This window comes from Anser cygnoides, chromosome 2 (assembly GCF_040182565.1).
Source record: "Anser cygnoides isolate HZ-2024a breed goose chromosome 2, Taihu_goose_T2T_genome, whole genome shotgun sequence".
In the NCBI taxonomy this organism is placed as follows: Eukaryota; Metazoa; Chordata; class Aves; order Anseriformes; family Anatidae; genus Anser; species Anser cygnoides.
Window position 1 is genome coordinate 135,240,001 of NC_089874.1, and position 24,382 is coordinate 135,264,382.

Here is a 24,382-nt window from a genome sequence, read left to right on the forward strand (position 1 = left end):
GGCTAAAAGCTTTGTGTAAGATAAAGCTGCATCAGTAGCTGAACAATTTCATTTACAGCATCAGATGTGAGATTATTTTTTTTCCTTCTCTATGGTTTGGCAATTTTATTTCTTACTTTTCTGTGCCAGAAGGTATGGCCTCACTAAGCCTGGGATCAGAGAGGACCTGTGTCTAGTTAAGAGAAACACACAAAAGAAAAAAAATCAAGCCATCATCTTGTACTGTTTTTTGATTTGTTTGTTTGTTTGTTTTAAGCTTGCATCACTTGCAAGAAGAGTAATTGTTAATTTTAGAAGTTAGACACCTGGAGGAATGTGACAGGTTAAATAGGCACACTGAACAATCTCATTGCATACTTCAGTCACTGTTTTATGTCTGCATCTCTATATAGTAATGGTAGATGTTCTGTCTTTTATTACTGTCAATCCCTGAAAATTTCAATAGCATGAATATAGAAAAGAGAAATTAAAATATTGCTCATTTGACACTGGTGAGGAAAAAAATAAAAACTATGTTAACACTTTAAACAAGAAAATCTGTGTAGTCAAAGTTTACTGACAACAAATATGTAAGGAATCTGAAAATCAATCCTTTACACAGGGAATCTGTAGGAATAGCTCCTTTGTTTGTAAAATTCTCAATCAGAAAGCCAAGGATAAGAAACTGTTTTGACATGACAAAATTGTTAGAGGTGAATATTCTCCCTGTAATATCAGAGATTAAGATTTTTAAAAGTGGGTGCTGAAAAGTAAAATCTTAAATTTAGTTTCTCAGAAGAGCACAAAAGAGTTAGATGCTGAGCTGGTATTTTAGTCTCCTCTGAAGACCCCAGTCTATATTCTTATTCAGATGATTAGAGTGACCAAATTTTTTAGCAGTTGTCCCCTAAAAGTTTTTCCATTAAAATGTATAAAGTCCACAATTTCAGTAACCCTTTTTGAAGCCCTTGACTAAAATTGATTCAGTTGTCACTACCACAGCCAGATTAATCTCAGACCATGATGGGGAAAGACGTAGTAGATGTAGCTGACTGAACCCACATTTCCTTCTGCAATAAGGCAGCTACCACAGTATTGTATACATAGCACCATAGAAGGTAAGACTCCGGGATGAATCGTCTACTGATATGTATGACCACTCTATTCTCAAAACAGTTATCTAAGATGACTTCTTATTCTTTATTTACAACAATCCTTTTGTAGAAGGTATGTGATGAAGGGATAAATTCTTCATTATTCTGTATCTTCAGTAAATGAATTTGAAAATGAGGGATTGGAGATTAACAAAGACTGAGGAGATAAAAGTAAGTTGTAAAATAAATGTGCAGAGGTAGAAGAAAAACAAATTAAGGCTTAAGACTATGATCCAGAAAAATGTGAGGAGATTTGAATATTGTACGTTGCAGGTAATAATTTAAAATAAAATAATAATATATTCATGGAGCTGAAAGATATAGAGCTTCATAAGCAATCTGCAGATTCATTGGTTGTCCCACAAGAGATAGGTGATACACTAGCTAGAGTTATAGAACAGTCAAATCTCATAAAGAAAAAAATAGTGCTGCTGTTCTAGAAATTTGATCATTGATGGGTATTGTCATCATCAGACTGAAAAGACGTTGGTAATCCAGCTACTTGCAATTAATTCTCTGGCCCGTGTTCATTCTGAGTATATTAACCTTTTCATCTGAACTCCTGATGTGCATAGGAATAAGACTGTGATCCCTCCAGCCATTCTAGGAACCAGTCTGTCTCTGCAAATCCTTGTTTACTTATTGGCAATTAACAGCCATTCATTTCTCAGGGCACAGAGATCTGTGTACTTCTCATTGGCTGCAGATAAATAAATAAAAGGTGATTATGCCAACTGGATTCCCAAGACAAAGCAGAGTCCAGAAAATCAAAAAGCTGTATCTATTGGTAAAGCAAACCTTCATCCACTGCATGGGATGAATGAGCATGTTGGTACTTTGGCTGATGTATGCATTAATTTTTTAAAACAAGGGTTTTTATCATATTTGCCTGATAGATATTGACATATTGATTTTAACAAACCTCGCTCATCTGGAGATGGGAAACTTAGGTTTCTTTCTCAGAGCACTTTTCTTTGCCACCAATAGGGAAGGTTACTGAATCTCTATAGAGTATGTTTTCCTTACAGAAGCTCAAAAGAAACAAATGGAAGATAATGCTGATTTGATTCAAGAGGAATGCATATCAGAGAATGCAGATAACTCTACAGAAGAGCCTATTGAAGGAGGGCCAGATGCAGATGGGGATGGAGAAGAGATGACTGATGGGATAGAGGAGGATTTTGATGAGGATGGCAGCAATGAGCTGGTAAGGAAAAACCATGCCATGTCTGTCTATACAGTTGCTACACGTAACAACAGAGAACCAAGGATCTTGGTTAACAAAAAAGGTCACAGCAGCAGTGTGATATTCTGTAACAAGTACCTAGCCCTACATTCTTCATACACTGCAGTATCTGTTAAGCAAGGGAACCTCTGAGGATAAACAGGAAAAATATATTTTGCTACACTTGGTGATTTAAGAAAGGAAATTAAATGTACTTTTTTAAAATTTTATTTTAATTTATGATTGCACATTTAATGAAATGTAGATGAGAAAGGAAAGCATGGGTATTGTTCTGTTTTGCATTGGCTTGCTTTTAACTGGAGCATTTCAAAATAAGATTCTAGAACAGAGAACTTTCTCATTAATAACTATGTGGTCTTCAATAATCCCCAGTCTCTGTCCTGTATGTGTATCTACTGCAGGCTGCACTGACAACTACAGATATTTTTTATGGAAGGATTTTGCCCTAATAAATGTCTGGCTGAAGAGTTTCCAGCATGAACCTACATTTGAGTAACATCATGAAATGCCCATCATGATGTTAAACTTCTAAGTTCTAAAGAAACATTTAAAAGTCAGATTTATAATTTTTTCTACATTACAAACAAGAACAGATCGGTCACATTGTTTTAGATACCAGGACTCCAAAACACTGCATTTTCTATCTCACTCTCTTCTACGCTTTCACATTCTTCTGCTTTGAGCAGAAATCACTTCTGTTACTCAATGTCACTTTCGCTGATTGAATTTTAACGCACATTTTATCATGTCTACAATAAAAAAAAAAATAATAATAATAATAATTCAGCGATGCTGAAAGGAGCCAGTCAGCAAGGGGCCCAGCTGAACCAACACCAATTGTGGAGTAAGAATGCAAGTAAATAACCAGCATTTTGTACCGCTTACTACAAACACAATTTAAACCTACCACTAATTTGAGTGTTTGTGTTCCTTTAGCCAATACAGGACCCTCTTGATTGTATGACTCTTGAATATCATTATTCCAAGGAGAAACTAAACCAATATGAATCTCCTCATCTTTTAATGTGCAATGAAGAATAGATGATATTATCACTTCTTCTCAAAGGAACAGGTTATACGCTACAAGTATTAGGGGCCTCTGTAAGCAGTTGCCATTCTGAATTTGTAGGAAGTAGAAATTTTATAATGAATAAATAGTTGTAAATATAACATCCCACCATGATTAATATCTGATCAGCTAAAGTGACATGAACAGTTGAGTGACCACAGCTAAGGAAGACTGGTATGTTTTTCATTAATTGTGTCAGACTCCCTACTGCAGACAAATAAATAGGGAAGATAATGTACAGTATATTAGCCTCTGATGGTTCAGTGCTGTTATTTCACTCTGTGAGTATAGCATATTTAGCATATATCTACAGTATATAATGAAGCATGATGCAGAAGAAATTATTCATCTAGCACAGGCTTAGGCAGAAAAGTTTCTAAAAAGCAAAAGCACAGGAAGACTTCTTTAGCAGTGAAGTCTGGAATTGGCATAGCCACGCTTGCAAACTGCTTCTTCCAAGTTTAAAAGCCTTTCCCTGCTTTACATTCTGGCATTAGTGGAAATGCAACATGTTGCCCCAAAGCCATCTCAGAGGTCTGAAACACATATCTAAGGCAAGGAGGGAAAGAGCTCTACTTTCTCTGTATGCTGTTACTTAGTCCTTTAATGGCACTGAGTGTGGTGGAGTTGGCTGGCTGTATATGGAGAGTAGCATCCTTCATTTTGTGCCTTAGCATTCATGAATGTTGTCCCCCCAGCCCTGGTACAGTGGTAGAAAGGAAAGGCCAGGGAAGAGGGTTTATGTGCATCATCTCAGTCAGGTGCAGCCCATTCCAGTGCCAGGGCGGCAGCAGCCAAGCAGCCTCATCTTCCACCATCCCAACACCAGGACATATAGCTGAGAAGAGTCAGCATTGCACACTTCAAAACTTAGAATCCAGATTGCCATTGATATGAAGTCCTTGTGCTTTTCATGTTCCTTTGCCATTTTCTTTAAGCTTTGGAAGAGGCCACTTCGCATTAGTTTTTCTTCCTGCTAAGATGGGATAATAACATTATCTTTTTTTTTTTTTTTTTTTTTTTTAAGTCTAGGAAGATCAGTGAATAAATAAATGTTATTGATGGGATAAAAAAACTACTCTATGGAGAATTACTTCAAAGAAATCTCAGGCAATGGGTGTTTTGTATGGATGCATAACTATAAACTGAACTGTGCATTTCCCCTATAGTTTTTACCCAGATACTTGGCAGTATTTACCAATATTGTTATAATATGAAGCTGGTAGGTTATGATGTACATTGTAATTTAACATGTTTTCCAGTAGACTTACATATACTTATGTAGATCTAATGGCCAGTTCCTAGAACTTTTACTTTCCACTCCAATCATTGATAGATGAATAACCAGAAATTCAGTAAGAAAGCTATCAAATATATATATATATATTATAATATATAGTGAATAACCAGTAAGAAAATGTGGGACTTCACTCTGCTTGAAAATTTTCTGGGCCTTTTTATCTGGCAATATTCTCTGTTTTGTAAGAAGTAAAGCAGATAGATAGGCTTGTTACAAAACATGAAGTCCTAACAGATGTTTTTCTCCTGTTTCATGAAAACTAAGTTGTTTAGGAATACAGAAGAGCTGACTAATAGAAAATGTGTCTTTTTGGAATGGAGCCAGTTGCAATTTATTTGAGAAGAAAGAAGTTTTTTATAGCATGAAAAATGTTAAATGTGAAACAAATAGGACAAACTTTCCATGTGTGAAAACATAACCTTAGATTCAGAATAAGAAATACTCTTCCAAAGGGCATTTTTAATGAAATACATCTTTCCCAAATATAAAGCTAAAGGGATTTAGGATGATGATGAAAAAAAACTCTTCTTTCTGCATTAAGACCAGCAAAGCAAATATAAAAACATTTGTAATGGGCATAGCTAGTGTTCTGAACTCAGTTCAGCATCAAAAATCAATTATGAGTCCACTAGTCTCAGAAATGTTATTAGAGGAAGAGAGCAACTTTACTTAAATTAGTTTTTTTTTTTCTATGGTGCAAATTTATTTAGCTGAGAATCTCCTACCAAACCATTTGCCAATATCCTACAGCAGGACTCCTTTTGCCAAACACATTACTCCTTTGTATATTTCCCTGAGAACAGCCCTAAGGCTGTCAGCAAAAGCAAGTTCAAGAAGGACTATCCCACCACTAGAGTTCAGATGCTGCCAGACTGGAATCTCTGAATGTGTGTGTGTGGGTCGGCATCTTTGGGCCAGAGGACTCAAAAGTATATTTCTTTCCCAACTTCTAATTTTCACTCGCAAAGAAAGTGACTAGCACTCTGACAGGATGTATCCTGTGGGTTTACGTGGTAGGATCCATTCTCTAAATTCACACTAAGTCTATTTGAAGGAACAGGTTACTGCATATTAACTGAGTGATGGCAGCTGTCTTCATACCTGCTTTCAGCCTAGACCAACTGTAAAGAAATGTGAAGTAGTTTAGCCTGCAGTCTGAGTTAAGTCTGGCAAGGATTTAAGGAGGCTTTAGCCTCTTAATTTGCCTGCCTCACTACACACATAAAACACAACATGTTCAACAACTGTACAACTTTCTCATCCGGCATTCAGATCAGAATGTTGTTCATCCCTGAATTATCATTTTCTATGGACTAAAGACACACTCCAAAACAGTTGTTATGGCTCAGCTGAAGTGTGAAAATTTGTTATGCCACAATAACTTGATTGCCCATCTGAATTCTAACTCAAGACGTGCCTTGTTTGAGTACCTTCTATAGTCATCAAACAGCACTTCTTGGGAAAGTTCCTATTGTATCAACTCTTTGCCCACAAATATGTCTCAGTAAGTGTCTCCAAAGCTGCAGACACTCCAGCTTGAGGATCTTTTTAAAATAATTCCCATTACTTTTGCTACATTAACATACTGAAGAGTTTTTTAAATGGTGATTTCAGATACATGACCCAGCTATCTATAGGTAGGCTGCCAGAAATTGATAGAGTCAAAGAGTGTACTTCAAACTGCTCAGTGAAAGACCGTAATATGCTTTTCACCCACATGCTCTTGCATGTTGACATTCCATTGCCTCTTGCACAAGGGCATGCAATAATACATTGCAGCTTCATATATATAAAATAATCACTAACTAGGAATGTAGATCCTGAGGTTACTTTACAATTCATGTCACTTAACTAGCCATCAGAGATAACTGGAGTCAATGGAAATTTCATATCTGTTTCCTTTGCTTCTTTTAGACAAAAAACAAGTAATTGTTTATCCAAGATTTTACCAGACCTGTGCATCAAGCTGTATACTCCTCTCCCTAAGTCAAACAGCTTCTAGTTGCTGTAAATTAAAAATCTTTGTTTCCCTTTCTAGTAAGAACACATCCTTTCTTAGTGCTTTTAAGCTAAACTTTTCCTCAACAGCCCTGTGAAGAAAGCAAGACATATTTGTAGTTTCCAGTCTTGCCTTAAAGAAAAAGAATCTTCACATTTCCAAAAATCCCCTCACACATAGATCACAAATAGGCAATGAATCATGGGAATACAAATCATCAATGATATCAAGCAGTTTTTAGGTGCCTAGCACAGCTTTTAATTGTAAAGGGTGGGAAGGAAAACCAGTAACCTCTTCTTATTCCTGTGGTTGGACAGAATAGAGCAGAAATGTCACTACTGCAGCATAGTCCAACACCCATTTTGATATTTGAGGAGCAGCTGGCCTCAGCACCCATAAAACAAGTTCCTTTTCCTCACTACAATTAACTTTAGCAGTATATGGCATGATGGACAGCATGTGGGAAAAGCATGAATTAGCTTGCATGGTGGTTTCCTTAGTCTGCCGAATTAGCAGCTGGCCCAGAGCATTTCGTATAACTGCTCTGAACTTGTTTCAAATGGCACTAATAAATCATCAGGGAACCACTGGCTCAAAATAAACTATAACTTATTACCCCAATACCTTTGTAAATAATAAAGGTGGCATCTGATTAATCAGCTGAAAGCCTGAAGTATTGTAGATTTGGGGGAAAAAAAAATCACTTCCAGCTAATGCTTAATAAAATACCAACAAACCAATTAATTGGAATTAATAATACACAAGCACTCATATTTATATTACATTTCCAAAGAAGAATAGTTTCTATCAAACTGTCAGCCTTTCATAATAAATAACTATAATAATAATTGTACAGTGGTGGTTCAGAAGTTAAGCATTCAGCAGAGCAAACAGCATTTTCTGGTGGACCCACATGATTCCACTGATTTCAAATACAGTAGATTTATGGTGTCATAATTCAGAGCAGACGCTGGTAAGTACTTGACTGGAATTTGAAGGATATATTCATATTTGCAACATCATGATTTTATGCTGGTGTGGTAACATTAAAGATTATGAAGCTACACAAGCATTAGATTGGAGTTCCACATTAATGAGTCATCGTTAATAAGAAGTCTCGAGAGGCATTTACATTAAATTATATCAGAAACAAAATGTACAGAGCCCACTTCTGGTCACAATGCAGATTTACTGCCATTATTTCAACATCAATTATAGTTCCCTTTCTAGTAACTATACTTCAGTTACATTTGCTTCTCAAAGACATTCCATTTCTTATTCCTGTCCTTTTTCCCACCTACGCACTTCATGTTTTCAATCTATATAAAATTTGTTTCAATAGTCTGATAGAGAATCATGTTTCAAACATAAATATTAGAAACAGCCATTGGAAAAAAAATAAAAATCAGGATAATCCTCTTGCTGTACTGAGTTTCATTATGCAAAAAATGAAAATGTTGTGATATAATAATAGTCACATTTCTTATGGGAATTGATGCAAAATCCATTTAAATCTATGGAAGCAACTAGTACTTTGGCTAAACCTCTTCAAAAACATTTTCCCTCCTAAAAGTAGTTAAAGGAAAATAAAGTAATTTAGTAGCAAATCTGTTTGAAACAGTGAAGCTTCCTTTAATTCCATTGCTTAACATGAGAATTCTTGAAAATATTCAGCAGTCGAATAAGATCTACAGAAAAGGAATAAAACTTTGACCGATAATGTAGTTTAGATCCTATTCTGCATATCTTGAATAACAAGGTTGACCAAATACATGATTATTTGAAAGGGTTGATAGTATTTAATTTATTATTGTAATCAAATTGGATTTTTCATTTCCTGTTTTTTGTTTGTTTGTTTGTTTGTTTGTTTTTTGTCAATAGCATCAGAGCAGGCCAGACTTAGTCTTCTGTTATTCTGTTATCAGTAGAATTAGGCTGATTAAGCATGTCAGAAAGATCAATGGCTTTTCTAGCAATAAGCAACATGATGAATGCAATTATATAAAGTACTACTTAGGAAAAAAAAAAAAAAGATTAAAATTCTAAATAATGTTAATGGCTGAAGCAAGATCATGCCAAAAATCTTATTTAGATTACTTTAAATGTTATTGACACCAAGAAAATTTATTTTTTTTGGTGCACTGAACATATTGGACTTCATTGAAAGCTTGCTTTCAGTATCAGGGGAAACAAAGTTCTTCATTCCTGAGACAAATGAATAGGTAAAAGATTGTATTCACTTGATAAATATCGATGTAAGATGTTTGTACTTGAGCAAGCTAAGAAAGTCATTAGGGGCAGCATACCTGACAGATACTAATGTGTTGTACCTTCCAAAGCTGCAGTAAATCTAATAACCTGTGACTGAAAAAATGGAGAAAGTAATAAAAGCATGTCATGAAATCAAAAATTGTAAGAAACTTCCTGACATGCCCTTTTGTTACATTTAATATATGCAATATCACAGTAGACTTGTTTGTTGTTCATGCACTGTTGTATGAGTGAGTCATTGGAAAGGCCTTGCCACCAGCTCCTCCTTCCCATTTTTCCTAGCAGTAGATTTCTCAGAGGAAGACTACCTAAGTGGTGTTCAGGGTTTTAACCTGAATGGTTCAGGTAGCTCCTGAATGACTATGTAATTTTTTTTTTTAATTATTATTTACATCATATCCCCTAGATATCACTTGGGAAGCCACAGAGAATGCAAACACTGTTATAACACACTTTGTGTCTCTTTCTACTAGAATTTCCAGCCTGTAATTGCATATTTGTAAAATGAATGAGCAAAATAATTTCCTCATCTTTCATATCTATTCCTCTGCATTTCCTCTATATTATTTAGTTCTCAATTAAAATTAAAAAAAAAAAAAATTTTAAAACATTTCTAATGCAAATAATTTAATTGCAGCCATTAGAATCTTACAGTGTTGATGCAAAACAGCTTGAAAGCAAAGTTGTTTCTTCTGTTTATCTCTTTTTAAACGAAAAGATGGGGAATCAAGAAGTTTGGGTCCCATTCTCGCTTTACCACTGTGCCAGTGTGGTTCAGCAGACAGAATGTACATGTAGACTCAGACCCTCTTTCTGAGGTCAGATCAACGCGTGCCTTCAGCCATACAGTGAAAAAGTGGGAAAGAAACATTCCCCAAAGATATACTATAAACTAATAAAGACTATATGCTTTCCAGTCAAGAAAATTGCAGATTTTATTTCTCAATTTCAATTTCCTCAATGAATTTGCTTTACTTTTCCATTGCACCCTGGTATCAGTCCCAATGTGAGTGAAGTTTCAATCATTTATGTTCCAGCATTTTCTGCTAAAAATTATTAGCACAACCTCTCTTTTTGAGGTATGCAAGCTAATTGCAGACAGGTCCCTTCAGGTCCATCAGAGTGAACATTAATAAACCCTGCAAGCAGCTTTCAGGGAACATACAGCAAGAGCAAGAAATCTTGCATGTGGTGTTCAACATACTATCCAACCCACTGAAGTGCATTTATGTGCAGCAGTTTGTTTAAATAGGGTGCACCAAATCTGAGACAATAAATAAATATTTATTCTTATTTATTATTAATAAATATTAAATCAAGGGGGTTTTGTTTGCTTTACTCCCTCAAAAACATTGTAAGAACTGGTCACAGAATTGTGGTATTTAGCCTACCCTAGGCAAACGGAAGCAATGGCTGGTTAAAGCTCAATGTTGTGCTAGACTAGTCCTAAGTAAACTCAAAAGCTCAGAAAACTCAAAAGTACTAAGTAAACTCAAAACTCAAAGTAAGCTGAAAAGCCTCTCAATGCAGAGCACTGGCTGGTATTTACAGCTTCCCAGAAGTTGGGCAATATGTCTATTTGGAAACACAAGCATGTGTTACATCTTGACAATACATTCGATATGTAAAATAATTTTGTTATTGCTGCACCACTAAGCTCATGTGCCAGCTTCCTGTGGACTGGTGTTTTGAAGAGGCAGCTCATATGCTTTCTATATTTTGGGGGAAGTGGACTCTGCTGCTCACTGACCCAGTGCATTGACTGACAGTAGATTTATCCATTATCAGATAATTATTGTTCATATTTTGTGTTCATTTTATTTTAGTTTGTTTTATTGTTTGTTTTTGTTTGTTTGTTTTAGGTTTGGGATGTGTGTTTTTTGTGTTTTTTTGATTCTTTGTTTTTCTGATTTTTTTAATTTTTTGTTTGTTTTGTTTTGTTTTTGGCAAGGCTTTATCTTTATCTTAAGCTTTTAGGTAAAAATAAGTTAGTTACAGTACTTGCTGGTTTTAGGACATCAAAATATTTAATTTTAACGAGTCAGCTTCAACTGTCAAAACCAAATGTTTTACCTCCACTTATTTCCAAATATTAATAATAATAATAATCTGTGAATTGTTTCAGAGACAAATAATGCTGTCAGACCAGGACAAAAATTATCTCACACATAAACAAAATACTTGCCTAAATGAGCTGAATTCCTCTCTGATATAAATTAATTGACCTTAATATTTATTACTAGTGGTCTGATTGTGTTTATTCTATTTAAGTAAATCAGAATTATCTCCACAGAAATTGCATAGATAACCTAAAATTCACAACAGCATAGAGTCAGTATTTAAGTGCAGTATGGAAACCAGGACAGCCTTCCAGCAGCAAACCTAGATCCCCTTTCAGGGGAGGGTGGGACTGGCTAGTTAAAAAAGATCACTTGAGGCTTGTATAGAAACACCATTTTTAATTTAAGTAACTCACTTTAAATATGAACACTGATTTCAGTTTCCACCCCTGACTACTTTTACCAATGTAATGCTGGCAACTTGTGAGAGGTATTTTGTTGGTTTTGGGTCACTCTTGACCAACGTTCCCCAGACCTGTGTAGGCAGAACATGCATCCAAATCGTGATCTAGCATGAATATCACAACAGCAGTACAAGGCACAGTGGGAAAGTGGTGAGAGATAGGGAAAGGAACACTAGTGTTTTCCAGGTTCTCACTAGCACATTGAAATCCTCCACAAGGACTCAAGCCAGCCATTGGATCTGTGTTTGGTTATGGATTTGAGTCTATCAGCATAAAACTCAAATTCTTAGATATAACTGAAAGTGAACAATTGTCATGAATCACACATTTCTTTCCTGGTGTGTCAGTCTTTGAAAGTAAATAGCTTTAGTTCCCCTAGAAAACACTCATTTCACAGGCTTTATCAGTATGCTTGAGCCTCAGGAATGCTGAATGAAAAACCCTCAGAGGAAACATTTTTCTATCGAACCTCATCTGCAAGCCAAAGTGAGATTTTATGCAAGTAAACCGGGGTAAGCACTGAAAAGCCAAAAGATTTTTATTTTTCCATATAAAAAGACACAAACTTTAAATGTTTTTATTTTTTTCAACACAAATTACAGAGCCACTGCAGTTAGTGACCCAATTATTCCAAAAGGTCTCTGTTTTTTTGAGAAAATATAAATATGTTACTAAGAAGATTTTCTGCATGATTAATATCAAAAACATGAAAGGCAGTTTGAATTTATCTGTACATAGGTATTTATGGACCTCAGAAAAGGGAAATTATTTAGAAGGTGATAGGACTGTAATTGCCGTTTCAAGAAAAAAGTAACCAGTGAGGAATAAAACAAGCTCAGTCTGCCAAAATGAAGATTTGGAAGTTAATCAAATGCCATCTTAGCCAGCCTGTTATGCTGATACGTGTATCTGAATTTGTTGTTGCTATTCATTACTAAAAGTACAATACAATTTTATAATCTCTTTCAGAATGAGTAAGTTGTGTTCTGGCCCAATAAACAGAGAATCAAAAGGCTAAATTCTCTTCTGCTTCTTCTTTGCAGGGTTATGCTGATCCTTTCTCAGCTATTAGATGATTACGCACCATTTGCAGACTATAAAATAAACATAGTCCACTATTTTGTTTTGTAATTTTTACTTTTAAAGGCACTTCTCTTGAAACCCTCACAAAACAAAAATGTTATGCACTCCTACACACTTCACATTTAAATAAGTGTTATGCAGGAAAATGTCAAGCAAAAGCTGTTTAAAATATGACCAGGTTTTATTGTCATTTCCATGTAGACCACATTCCCAAACCAGGTTTTCTGCAGGTAATAGTGTTTTGCAGGTAACCCTACATCCTGTATGTTTATTTGATTGTCTTAATTCAGTACACTATTGTCACTTTTTAAGTATCTGTTGGGTGTCATCATTAGCCTCATTCGTCTCCTCCTTCCTACATTTTTCTCCGAGGTTTTGTGGTACCTTTGACATCTCATGCTAAATGGTTTCAGCTCCTTCCTCCAGTGAGCTCTACTCCCTGTTCCTTCTTTATTAATTTGTTTTTTACCTCTCTCCACTTGCTCTCTCTGTTGACTAAAAGCTCTGCCTCAAATAACTGAAAAATCTGCTGTTGATTGGATAGGGCATTCTTGAACTCATTACCATCATTGCTTACAATTTCTTTTTTCCCACATGGGTCCACTTTGTTCTTTGACACCTGTCTAAAATCTAATTTGGCTATACTGGGAAAGTTTGGAAGTTATTTCTGTGTAATTGGCTTAAGGTAGTTCTAGTATTTCATAAGCTCTTACATGCACGTATTAAAAAGAAATACTACATAAAGTGTAGATATAGTGAGTGTTCTCAGGGTACAAGTTTTAATAGTTCCTTTATACACTAAACTGTGTATTCAAACCTGCACCTTGGCATTGGTAAAATGGGAACTACTGCCTTTGGCATTAATGTTAATTGAATCACCACATCACACGGGAAAATCCCTGCTCCTCATATCAATCAGAGGCTAAATTAGTAGGAATTTTATTCTATAACTTTTTTGACAGCACTCCACATCCTAAAACCATGTTTCTGTAGTATTTAGCAAGACCAAGACCAAAGCTTACCATGCATCCTACTAGGACTCATTTAGAATTGTTTCTCATGGAACTGACCCACTCTCAAGAAGCAGAAAACACCTAGCAGTCTTGAGTCATATCTCTGGGAATTTGATATGAATATCCCCTCATATTCAAAGGAAAGTGGGACATTTCCCCTTTGCTATATTTGTCACCAGACCACATGAATATATTGAATTGCTCTCAAGGCACACTGGTGAAAGCTGAGGGAATTCTGTGGATGCCATAAATGAGAACTTACTGCATTTGGTCTGGTTTTCATGCTTTTCCCACTCTTGCTTTACACCAACCAAGAGAGAACATGAAAGGGAGCGTGCATAAGTGGGAGCATGGTTTCACCAGGAAGGACTCAGCATTGGGGAAGCCTTGTGAGTGTGTTCTGGGTAAAGACTTTTGGGCAGCAAGGTCTGTAAATGCACCACATCCCACCTTTCCATCTTTTCTACCTTCCCCTCCTTGGCAACCCTGCAGCCTACCCCAGGCTCTGCAGAAGGTCCAATTCCCCCAGCTTCAGACTCCTCCTACTGTCACCAGAAACTATACTGCTGGTCCCTGTGTCTTCTCCTAAAAGGGACCCTGTAGAGGAAAATGGCTGAAAGAAAAAAAGAAAAAAAAAAAAAGAAAAAAGAAAAAAAGCAGTGGAGCATGAGGCAAACTCACAGAGTAAACTAAGGTGGACAGGTTTTTTCCTCCTTCCTTCAGCCTCACATCTGGCCGTCATCAAAACTGCAGCATGTCCTCATTGGCACTCTCAAAATATTGGATCTTGTCTCCACCACTAAATTCAACCATATTTATCACAAATCTGCCCACACAGAGCTCTGAGAAATAAAAGATATATTAGTCCAGGGAAAAATGAGTATTTGATAGGGCTTCTCATTCTTCCTGATGACTTTTCTAGGGCAAGCAAGTGAAATAGAGCATTTCAATACAAAGGATGGGAGTTTGTTTTCATTGCTGAGTAAAACAGCCTTTCTCACATGTACTCACATAAGTACTAACACTTCAAAGCAATTAAACTGTTCACTGAGCAGAAAAATGATTCTGTAGTGTTTTCAGTAATTAAAGTATGATTGACAGAGTACAAAAGATAATGATTAGTTTTCATCATTTGAAGGAAGATTTAAAGAAGGTGCAACTGTTTCATTTAATTATTCTTTATTAATATTAACCGAATTGTAATTCCATCCATTTTTATATGCAGTGACTATTCTATCACTAGCTCATTATAAAAAGTTTTGGTTTAGTGCCATAATTTTGTCTGTCTGGTTTTGCATAGTCTTACAAATGACACTAGCAAACCCATGATACATATTCATATCTACTAACATCTACTAAACTGAGCATTTATGTTTCATACAGAGTCATTATACTAAATCACCTGTATAACTCAGGATATTCTATGATTCTGGTTTTGATCAATGGCAAGTTGAATATGAGTCAGCAACGCGCCCTGACAGCCCAAAGGGCCAACCGTACCTGGGGTGCCTCAGACACAGCACTGCCAGCCGGTTGAGGGAAGAGATTGTCCAGCTCTGCTCTGCATAGTACTGCGTGCAGGTTTTGGTGCTGCAGTATAAGTACATAAAACTACTAGACCATGTCCAAAGGAGGGCTACAAAGATGGTGGGAGGTCTAGAGAGGAAAGCACATGAAGAGCGGCTGAGGTGCCTTGGTTTGTTCAGCCCAGAGCAGAGCAGGCCGAGGGGAGGCCTCATGGCGGCCTGCAGCTCCCTCACGAGGGGAGCGGAGGGGCAGGCGCTGAGCTCTGCTCTCTGGGGACAGCGACAGGACCCGAGGGAACGGCATGGAGCTGGGACAGGGGAGGGTCAGGCTGGGGGTTAGGGAAAGGTTCTGCGCCCAGAGGGTGGTCGGGCACTGGGACAGGCTCCCCAGGGCAGTGGGCACAGCACCGAGCCTGATGGAGTTAAAGAAGCATTTGAACAATGCTCTCAGACACATGATATGATTTTCGGGTGATTCTGTGTGGACCCAGGAGTCGGACTTGATGATCCTTGTGGGCCCCTTCCAACTCAGGATATTCTATGAATTCTTTACTTAATCAGAGAGTTTATGCTTTAAAACAAGGGATAAAATGCACAGGTTATTTCAAATGAACAGAGCTGTGCATGGGTTATTTCAAATGAACTCAGCTGTGGAGTCAATGTGATAGGTAACACAAATTCAAGTTTCTTTGGTAAGCCCTGTTTGCTGTTTGTGAATTTCCATTCATGATGATGAATGCTATGTAAACTCCAATAGCAGGACATGCCCTGAGGATACCCTAAAAACATAAATTACAGTTTATTGCACTCAGTGTGAGTTGCCTGCTTAACAGAAAGGAAGGATATTGTCTTGAGTTAGGTCCTGCAAATAAAACGGCAATGTGCACTACTGCATTGTTTAATACATCCTGATTTTTCTCATGTGGGGGAAATATCTGGAACAATAAAGGTTATCCAAGATTTGAGTTTAAAAAAAAAAAATCTGTTCTGCAAAGATTCAGTTTTTCACTTCTTTGGTTGTCCAGACGGTTACATTTCATAATTAGAAATATATGTATATATTAGAGATGAAACACTATGCCATTCTAAAGAAAATATTAGTCGCATCTTTGGCTCTGGATTCAGTATTCTTATTTGTACAGATAGCAGGATAGAAGTGAGCAACAGATGCAACCAAAGCAATTACTCCATGGTTGCAATCTGAGATAGTGCTAGGATGAGGGCAGGTCTTGTAAGTGAAAGGACAGTGTAGAAGCTGCATTTCAATGGGGCTTGCAGATGTTTTGCAAAAAGCAATGTATAGCAGTCATGTAACCCACGGTCGAAGCCTAGCCAGACACCAGCAGCAACGTGGGAAGGTGTCAGGCATTGAGTTATTTGCCTGCAGAAATGAAGCTTTGCCTGAAACCAAGCAGGAGTCAGAATTAGCTGCAGCTGTCTCCCTTCTAGCTACTAACTCAAAAGTCTAGTCTTGAGAACTGGGCTGTCTGGCAAGGAAAAAACTAGGATAGCAAGGGGAAGGATACTTGAGGCTTTGGGTTTCAAGCCCATGTGTATGTGTATAGTCATCCATTCATCCACTGTTCAGCTGCATTTTTCTGGGAATTTCTAAGATTAATGTTATAGTGAAAGCTGTTCAGAGCAGCCGATTGCTTAAAAACAGATGCATTTTGTCAGATGAACATCTTGCATATACTTGTTGGGTGCTCTTATTGCATGTAATTATTGGGGGGTAAACCATACAATAAATTCTGTAATGTCCCTATTCTGTGGGACATTTCTCTAAATATTTTTTTTTAATGTATTTCAAGGGAAGATGTTAATCATTTACATCTTTTGGGTTATTTAGTCAAGGTGCATTCTTTATACACCTTCCCAAGGACATATGCAGAATTTATACTCTCAGTAAGATTTATACTTATACATTTAGGTATGCAAGATGAACATGGGAAAGAAAGTCCAGCACACTTTTCCAATAAACTCTATTAGAAGTAAACTAGAGATTTACAGGGAACAAGGAACATACCCTTGTTGTTTACCCTTTTATTTTCGGAACTGTAAGGAAGAACAAATAAACCAGAGCAACAAAAAGTCTGAGCTCTGTTTGGGTCCAGCTAGCAGAGATCAAAAGTCACACCTCCCACAGAGAAATGAAGTCCACCTGACTGAATTTAGAAAAGTCAAGAGCATCTGCTTGGCCACAGAACAGTGGTCAGCATTACAGCTTCCGACTGTCTGGGGAGGCTGGGGTGACAGGGGGTGGCTCACCCAATTCTAAACAAAATAAAAATAAAAAAAAATAGTGCCTTGTTGTCTTTAACACATACTTTTATTTTTACTTTTATTTTACTTTCTTGTAAAATGCTTTTAGGAGAAATACTGAGTGCAACCAATTCTATTGCATTGTGCTTGATGACTACGAAGCACATATCTTAGAGGGAGTGGGCCCCTGGCAGGTTGTCTGATGGCTAGCCTCTCCCCCAAAAAACGTCATTAACTTGCAGGGCATTCCTAAAGATCTACAGATGTAGAAAGTGGAACTATCTAGGCTTTGAGGGGAGGCAAGTGATAAGAATGTTAAACCTTTAAAAGACAACATAAAAAACTCTATAGATTTCTACTGAATTTTATTTGATTTTATTTGAATTTTTACTCCATTATTTTTATTGATTATAGTTTGGGTCCCCTTAAGTAGAAGAGCACTTACATTTAATCAGGTTTTAATATTTAATGTTGGCTTTCCAATGTTATATATATTGTGGCAGTGCAAAGTTAAAATGAATTGAATATGGTATAGTTGGTGTCTGGTAAAATGCTAGAAGGATAATACTGGAACTATAATAACAGTAACAGTAGAATTTCTGGAAGTCTGAAATACAGTGTTGTGCCTAAGAAGAGTGCTTTCAATAGCTCGTGCTCACAAAGCCAGCCATACAGGGGAAGAAAACAGCAGAAATAATTTCAGGTGGAAAATGAACTAATAAATATTCCATAACCTATCTCCAGCTTTTTTCAGAGATTATGATGGCAATTAGGATAGTATATACTGTTTCTCTGATATTGTCTATAGCTGCCAGGACTCCATGTTCTGTTGGGATATTCAATTCATTAAATGCAGTACGTTCAAATCATGCTTTTTAAAGTATTTTTTCTGTTAGAACTACATCAAATGAAAGCCATATTGCTAGCTTAAATGTAATTCAGTTCATCCTTGTTGTGTCAGGATGTTTTATATATATGTAACGGGAAGGAAATGAAAAGATTAAAAAATATATTAATCATCATGTGTTTTTTTTTAATGTCATCAGCACTACCATAAAGCCAGCTGATAAATTGCATGCTACTCAGAAGAAAGAAATAGAATAAAATTAGTATTATATTGCACTAGATTAATCATAGCACTGGGTTACTGTCATTCTAAGGAAAATAAAAGCTTGACTGTTTCAGATTGTAAAGTTTCTTCTCAGTTTTTAAGATTATTTGCCTTAAGAGGCAAATAATCAGCCCATGTATTGAAACAAGAACATGGGATTTTGGGCCGGTGGGGTTGGTAAATTTTTATCATTGTTTCTAAATGACAGCAAAGCAGCATTGGTGATTTGGATCCGGATGGTTAGCAGTAACGCTTCATAACAGTAATCTAATGAAGCTTTTTAGTGCTGGTGACAGATAAATGCTTGAAAGGTTTATGGCAGGGAAAAAGCTCCGATAAATAACTTGAAACTCTGTCTCTCTTCTTACTTGCTTTTTATTATTTATGTATTTATATAAATTTATTTTTATTTTTTATTTATTATTTATATAAATTATTGCCGTTTTATAATAACATAATAGTACAGCAAAGCATAGGTGACGAAACAGTGAGAAAAGAGGAACTCTCTCTAGAGCTAATAGGATATACAACAGAACCACAGGCTTCTTCTTACTTCTTGTAAGATGAATAGCTACTTAACAACCATTAGTCCTCTTGAAGACTTAGGGAGAGCATTTAAAAATCTTTTTCATGTAGTTAGTCTGTCCAGGGATCAGCAGCTAAAAATAGAGGAAGACCAAGATTTTTCTCTATACAAGTAGAGAATAATAGTTTCAGAATATTTTAACTGAAAGAAAAAAGTTCTGGGATCTCTCATATGAGCTTTCACCCTAATCCCGTTTACCTGGAAAGGGTACAACCAGAAATCTGGCACTGTGTTTACAACAAGGGGGAAATCTGGTGGCTGACTGCTTCAAAGAGAAGACCAGTCCCGAAGGTACCTAGATATTTCTGATGAAACCTTTTTCTTTGGAAAACTAGGTTGTCAGTAAATTGAATTTTTAACATAAATCATCCCCTTTTTTTTTTCTGGGGAAGAAAAAGGCAGACTTAAAACACAGTGGCGGAAGGGGAAATTGGTTGCAAAGAATATCTGGAAAATTTTCCGATTTTTATCAGCGGTTCACCAGGTTGTGTCAGCTGTTTTGCTTCGGTTATAGAAAATTATATAAGTGTTACAGAAAAAAAAAAAAAAAAAAGAGGAAAAAAATTGGCAACAAGATTTTTTTTCCTGTCAAAAGTAAAATAATAATAATAATAATAATAATAATAATAATAATTAATAATAAAACCTTATGTTGAATTTTTCACTTTAAAAAAAAAGATACTCTCTATTCCTGTTAACTTTTTCTACTGTTAGTTTTCCAAACAGATGTGACTGGGGAAGCATTGTCAGTTTTCATGTGGGTAGGTGGTGCTGGTATGTCTGGTGTTTCCCTGTGGAATCACTGAACTATCAGCTGAAGCTGGTAGCATTCGTGGGTCCCATAGCAGGACGGAGATTTTTAGATGTGATCTGCCTCAGGCCTCTCCTGGAAGAGTGACCCTCAGAAGCATTGTTGACACTGGATTTTTTGCTGTTTCACACTGTGCCTGGCAAAACAACAAAAGAAATCAAAGAATATGCAATTAAAGCCTAGAACATGTACACAGAAATAATAATAAAATAGACAATGTTAAAGCCGCTGAAGAAAGACTCATCAACCTGGTAACAATAAGCATTGCTGAAAGCACACACTCAGTGTAAACGGTGCAGAATGAGATGTATAAATAGTGCAATGGGACTGAGCAAAGAATCTTACATGCAATTTATTTAGATTGAAGGTTATTGTGCGAATAAAATATTTCATTGCAAAGTGTCTAAGAAGCGTTCTTATATTTTCTGCTGCTAAAAGAGAAAGTATCCAACAGTTGTTCACATAGCATTACTGAGGGGAAGCTTACTTCAGCCTCAACAGCTCTCACTTGATTCACTGTGGTTATTTTGGGCCTTGTGGTCTAACGTACGACTGCTGCACAGTCCTGGCTGTCCACTGCTGCGGGTCCACGATCTGCCCTTTAGCCCTCAAAGTTTTAAGGTGTGAAAGTCTGATGGATATTGATATTTGACTGATTTGTGGGAAAAAAAAAAAAAAAAAATCTTTTTCCCTGTAGTCTTGGCTTCCTTTTGAGGATCTGCTGAAATAAATTCTCTGCCTTTATACTAAAGCAAACTTTTCTTATTTCTCAGTTTCTACAGATCAAGTGATGAGATGCCATGTGTGAATCCCCTGAAAGCTGAGAAGAGAAACTCTGACTTCCCAACAGAAAATTGTGAACCGTGGTTTCTTACTGGCTAGCAAGACCTTTGATTCAATTTGTACAAAAATGCAATTTACTTATTAAAAAGGACATTACTGTTAAAATATTAGAAATTCCATTTCTTATATGTTCTAAGCTGTACAATTGTCAGATTTTTATGGTTTAGATTGTAAATGTGTTTTTCTCTGGCTAATTATTGGTATTATTTTTTTAATTTTGATGTCTTAAAGGCCAATGTACTGTATCATAATAAGATGAAGGACATATTTAACAGGTGTGAGAAACACTGTATACAAATGTATATTTCTAAAAGCTATTTTTATGATTAGCATGTTTTACCATATTAAGAGTCAGTTGATATTGCACTTCTTTGTTTACAGCTTAATTCAAACAAGATCATTATAATTAGTGTCACACTTAAATACATTGTATGGTATTTTCCATTATTTTATTTATTATATTTGTCATTTAAAATAATCATGTTTACTAATAGAGATAGCTGATAAAAAGTAAAAATGACAAAATATGAGAGCAATCCTTGATAAACTGTAAATTGGATCCACTTGTTAATCCCTTTAATCAGATAAGTGCTTTCTGTGATGCCACTCACTAGGCAGTTGTTACAGCTGTATCTGCAAATCTTTAAAGGCATTTTTTTTGTTACCATATGAGAAGTTTACATGGAAGCCAATTTCCTGTCTAGCCAGGTACATTCCTTACAGGCTGTCAATACCTGAGAGCCTAAGTTGTCTTACTGATTGTTTTATTGGTTGCTTTATTTTTTGGCAGTAGTCTTTCCACTCTCAAAATCCTAACACCTTTCTACAAGCCTGAAGTTGGAATAATTAATTATTACAGATGTTGTAGGGGTAATCTCATCATAGAGTTTCTGAATAAATATTTCCTTTCAAACAGAATGGATGGATTATTTCTCTTGCATTACTGAGATATTAAGGGTATCATAGCATGTATGATATGGGTATAAGGTCTTCTCTGAGTAGCAACTTGTTCACCATCCCAAAGCTAGGCTTCCTTAGTGCTGCAGATGACATGAAATGAGGAAGAGATATTTATTTACATTCTTAGATGAGATATACTCCTATAGAAAGAGACATGTCTTTAAAGTAATTGAAGGAGGAAAAAATAATTTAATAGCAACAGCCTTCTAAGAATGAGAGATATCTTGGAAGATGAGAGATGAGACATCATTTACATATTTACGCTATGTAAATACCCTTCCCAGTCAAATGAAGCTCAGACCTCAGTTGTGTGGCAGTCTGGAGCTTATCAGCCCTGACTGATATCCTTTGCCAGGGTATCTGGTGTTTGGTTTCATCCAACACCACACAGATGAACCTTAGCCTCACCCTATATGCTTAAAGAGAAAGAGAAAGAGGGAAAGAAGGAAAGAGAGAAAGAAAGGTACCAGAGAAATCCTATAATAGATCAAACTTTCAATTTCTATAAAAAAACAGCTGTTTGTGAGATGCTAGGTTCACCACCAAAAAGTGGGGTTATGAGGAGGTGGGAACTCAAGGATTCTGGTCAGGTTTCCAGCATGGGAACTATCATCACAGAAGGAGTGATATTCTTCAAAATATTTGGAAGAGCACATATGTGAATTAAATTATCTATAAATGAGTGGGAATTTACTTCACTAGATTATGTAACATACCACTTTCACTTATATTTGTGTATCTTATCTTTAGCTTGTATATTGTCTGTAGAGTTACATGAGTTTACCAGAGAGCTGAGTAGTATCTAGCTATTTAATTAAGGAAAGAATAATATAAGTAGTTACACATGAACATTAGCAATTGCAAACTCAGAATATGCCAAGGGTGACAGTCCCAGAGAAGTAAAAAGAAAAGATATTACTTCTGTGTAAGTGAAATGTTAGGTCAAATCAAAAGGTGAAATATTTCTCCACTTTCTTCACTATTTCTCTGCGTAGTATAGATTATGATCATTTTTAACAGCAAAAATGCAACAAAAATTGTCACCTCAGGATCTCCTTCTTTGGCTGACAGTTAAAATAAGTCCAAATCTTAACGTCTGAATGGGCTTTTTGCCCATTTGAGTTATGTAAAGTGCTGGCTGATTCTGAAAGACACAGAATGTCATCCAAGAAGCAGATCAGTTTTGATAGTGGTGTTAATAATTACATATGGGAAACAGTTAGATGTGTTTACCACCTCCATTCTAAGTGATCTAATAATCTATAAAAAACACCCTTAGATTTTTACAAACATCTTTCCAAATATTATCCTTAGAGTATATATTCACAGAAATGATTTCACAGTCTTAATATCAACCCTTTTTCACACCACAGTTTAAGTTCAGAATATATTTCAAACACAAAAAGAAGCCTTTGATGAGATCATCATAAGGCACTGTTTCATTTGCAACACAGAAGCTTGTTGTGCCAGGCAGTCTATTACTAGCGAAGTTTCTTAATGGCATGTTTGCTTCAAATCACCACAAAGGATACTGGTAGCTTCAACAGAGCTTGATAGTTCTATTCTTGTCATGTATGCGGTATGCTCAGTGTTGTTTGTCATTAATACATGAATGGTACATCGTTACATTGGTTTTGTTGGTTTTGGTTTTTGTTGCTTTTTTGTTGTTGTTTGGTTGGTTTTGTTAAATATTATTCATCACTTGCAATATGGAAGAATAAGAAACATAAAGGATCTTCTCAAGAAGCTTGGCTAGTCAACAGTCATGTAAAATGCTTTATGGGCAGTCCTGAATTATATAAATTTATTTTTTACAGAGACCTACATGCTCTGTGTATTTCAGATATTTGTTTCAAGACTGTGCAGCTGCATGAATGGAAAATATTTACTAAAAAAGCTTTAAAGTTTGGATCAATCAATAAAAAATATTTTTACTTTTGTAAACTCATATATTGTTGCTGTTCTTATTAGATTTCTCTGTAGATCCACTTTTCATTCTGAAAAAACATTGTAATTAAACTATGTAGATAACTACAATATTGTAAGCAGTCATGTTTTTAGTCAATACCACTGCAAGTCAAAATTTAAACATTCAGGGTTTGCCCATGTAGAGCAGATTAATGTGTCATTGCAGTTTTCTTTAAAATGCTGTAACATAATTTTTACATGTCTGTAAATAAATATTTTCTCTGATTTATGCATTAATTCAATTTTGTAATTTCTTCTGCTGAACTGTGACTCTAAGGAACTTTCCAGGAAAAATATGTTTCTCTCATGGAAAAATACCATTTAAAGTTCTGAGATAATATGGTGCCTCACAGACTTTCCAAGCAGTAATAACAGAAACAGAAATCCATAGTAACAAGTATTATTCTTAAATAAATAGAAGGAGAAAAATGTGGTAAATGCTGTTACCATTTTAACTGTTTAAAAAAACTTAAAGACCATTCCTGTCTTAAAAAAATGTCTGAGAAGAAATGTGACAATCTTCCTGAAAAGAGGATTTGATGAGAGACTGGAAGGAGGGGGAGAGCAAGGTCCAGTAAGTTTCACAGGAATTGCACAGAATTTATAGAAATGAAGAATGCATTTTATTCATCTTGCAATCATGCATTATCAAAACAGCATGAATATAACTTATGAAA

At 35.9% G+C, this 24,382-nt stretch overlaps 1 protein-coding gene across 13 annotated transcripts in view; it reads left to right on the plus strand.

The window, feature by feature from the left end:
- Positions 1-23,942, plus strand: part of RALYL (RALY RNA binding protein like) — a 425,404-nt gene extending 401,462 nt beyond the window's left edge. For 9 of the 13 annotated variants that reach the window (XM_066993127.1, XM_066993126.1, XM_066993133.1 and 6 more), the window contains 2 exons: positions 2,162-2,340; positions 20,708-23,942. In XM_066993127.1, coding sequence (XP_066849228.1) covers positions 2,162-2,340; positions 20,708-20,725 — 197 coding nt within the window. In that variant the 3' untranslated portion in view covers positions 20,726-23,942. The remainder of the gene's footprint in view (positions 1-2,161; positions 2,341-20,707) is intronic. The other 4 variants (XM_066993134.1, XM_066993136.1, XM_066993135.1 and 1 more) reach the window with 1 other exon arrangement.
- Positions 23,943-24,382: the final 440 nt, after the last annotated feature.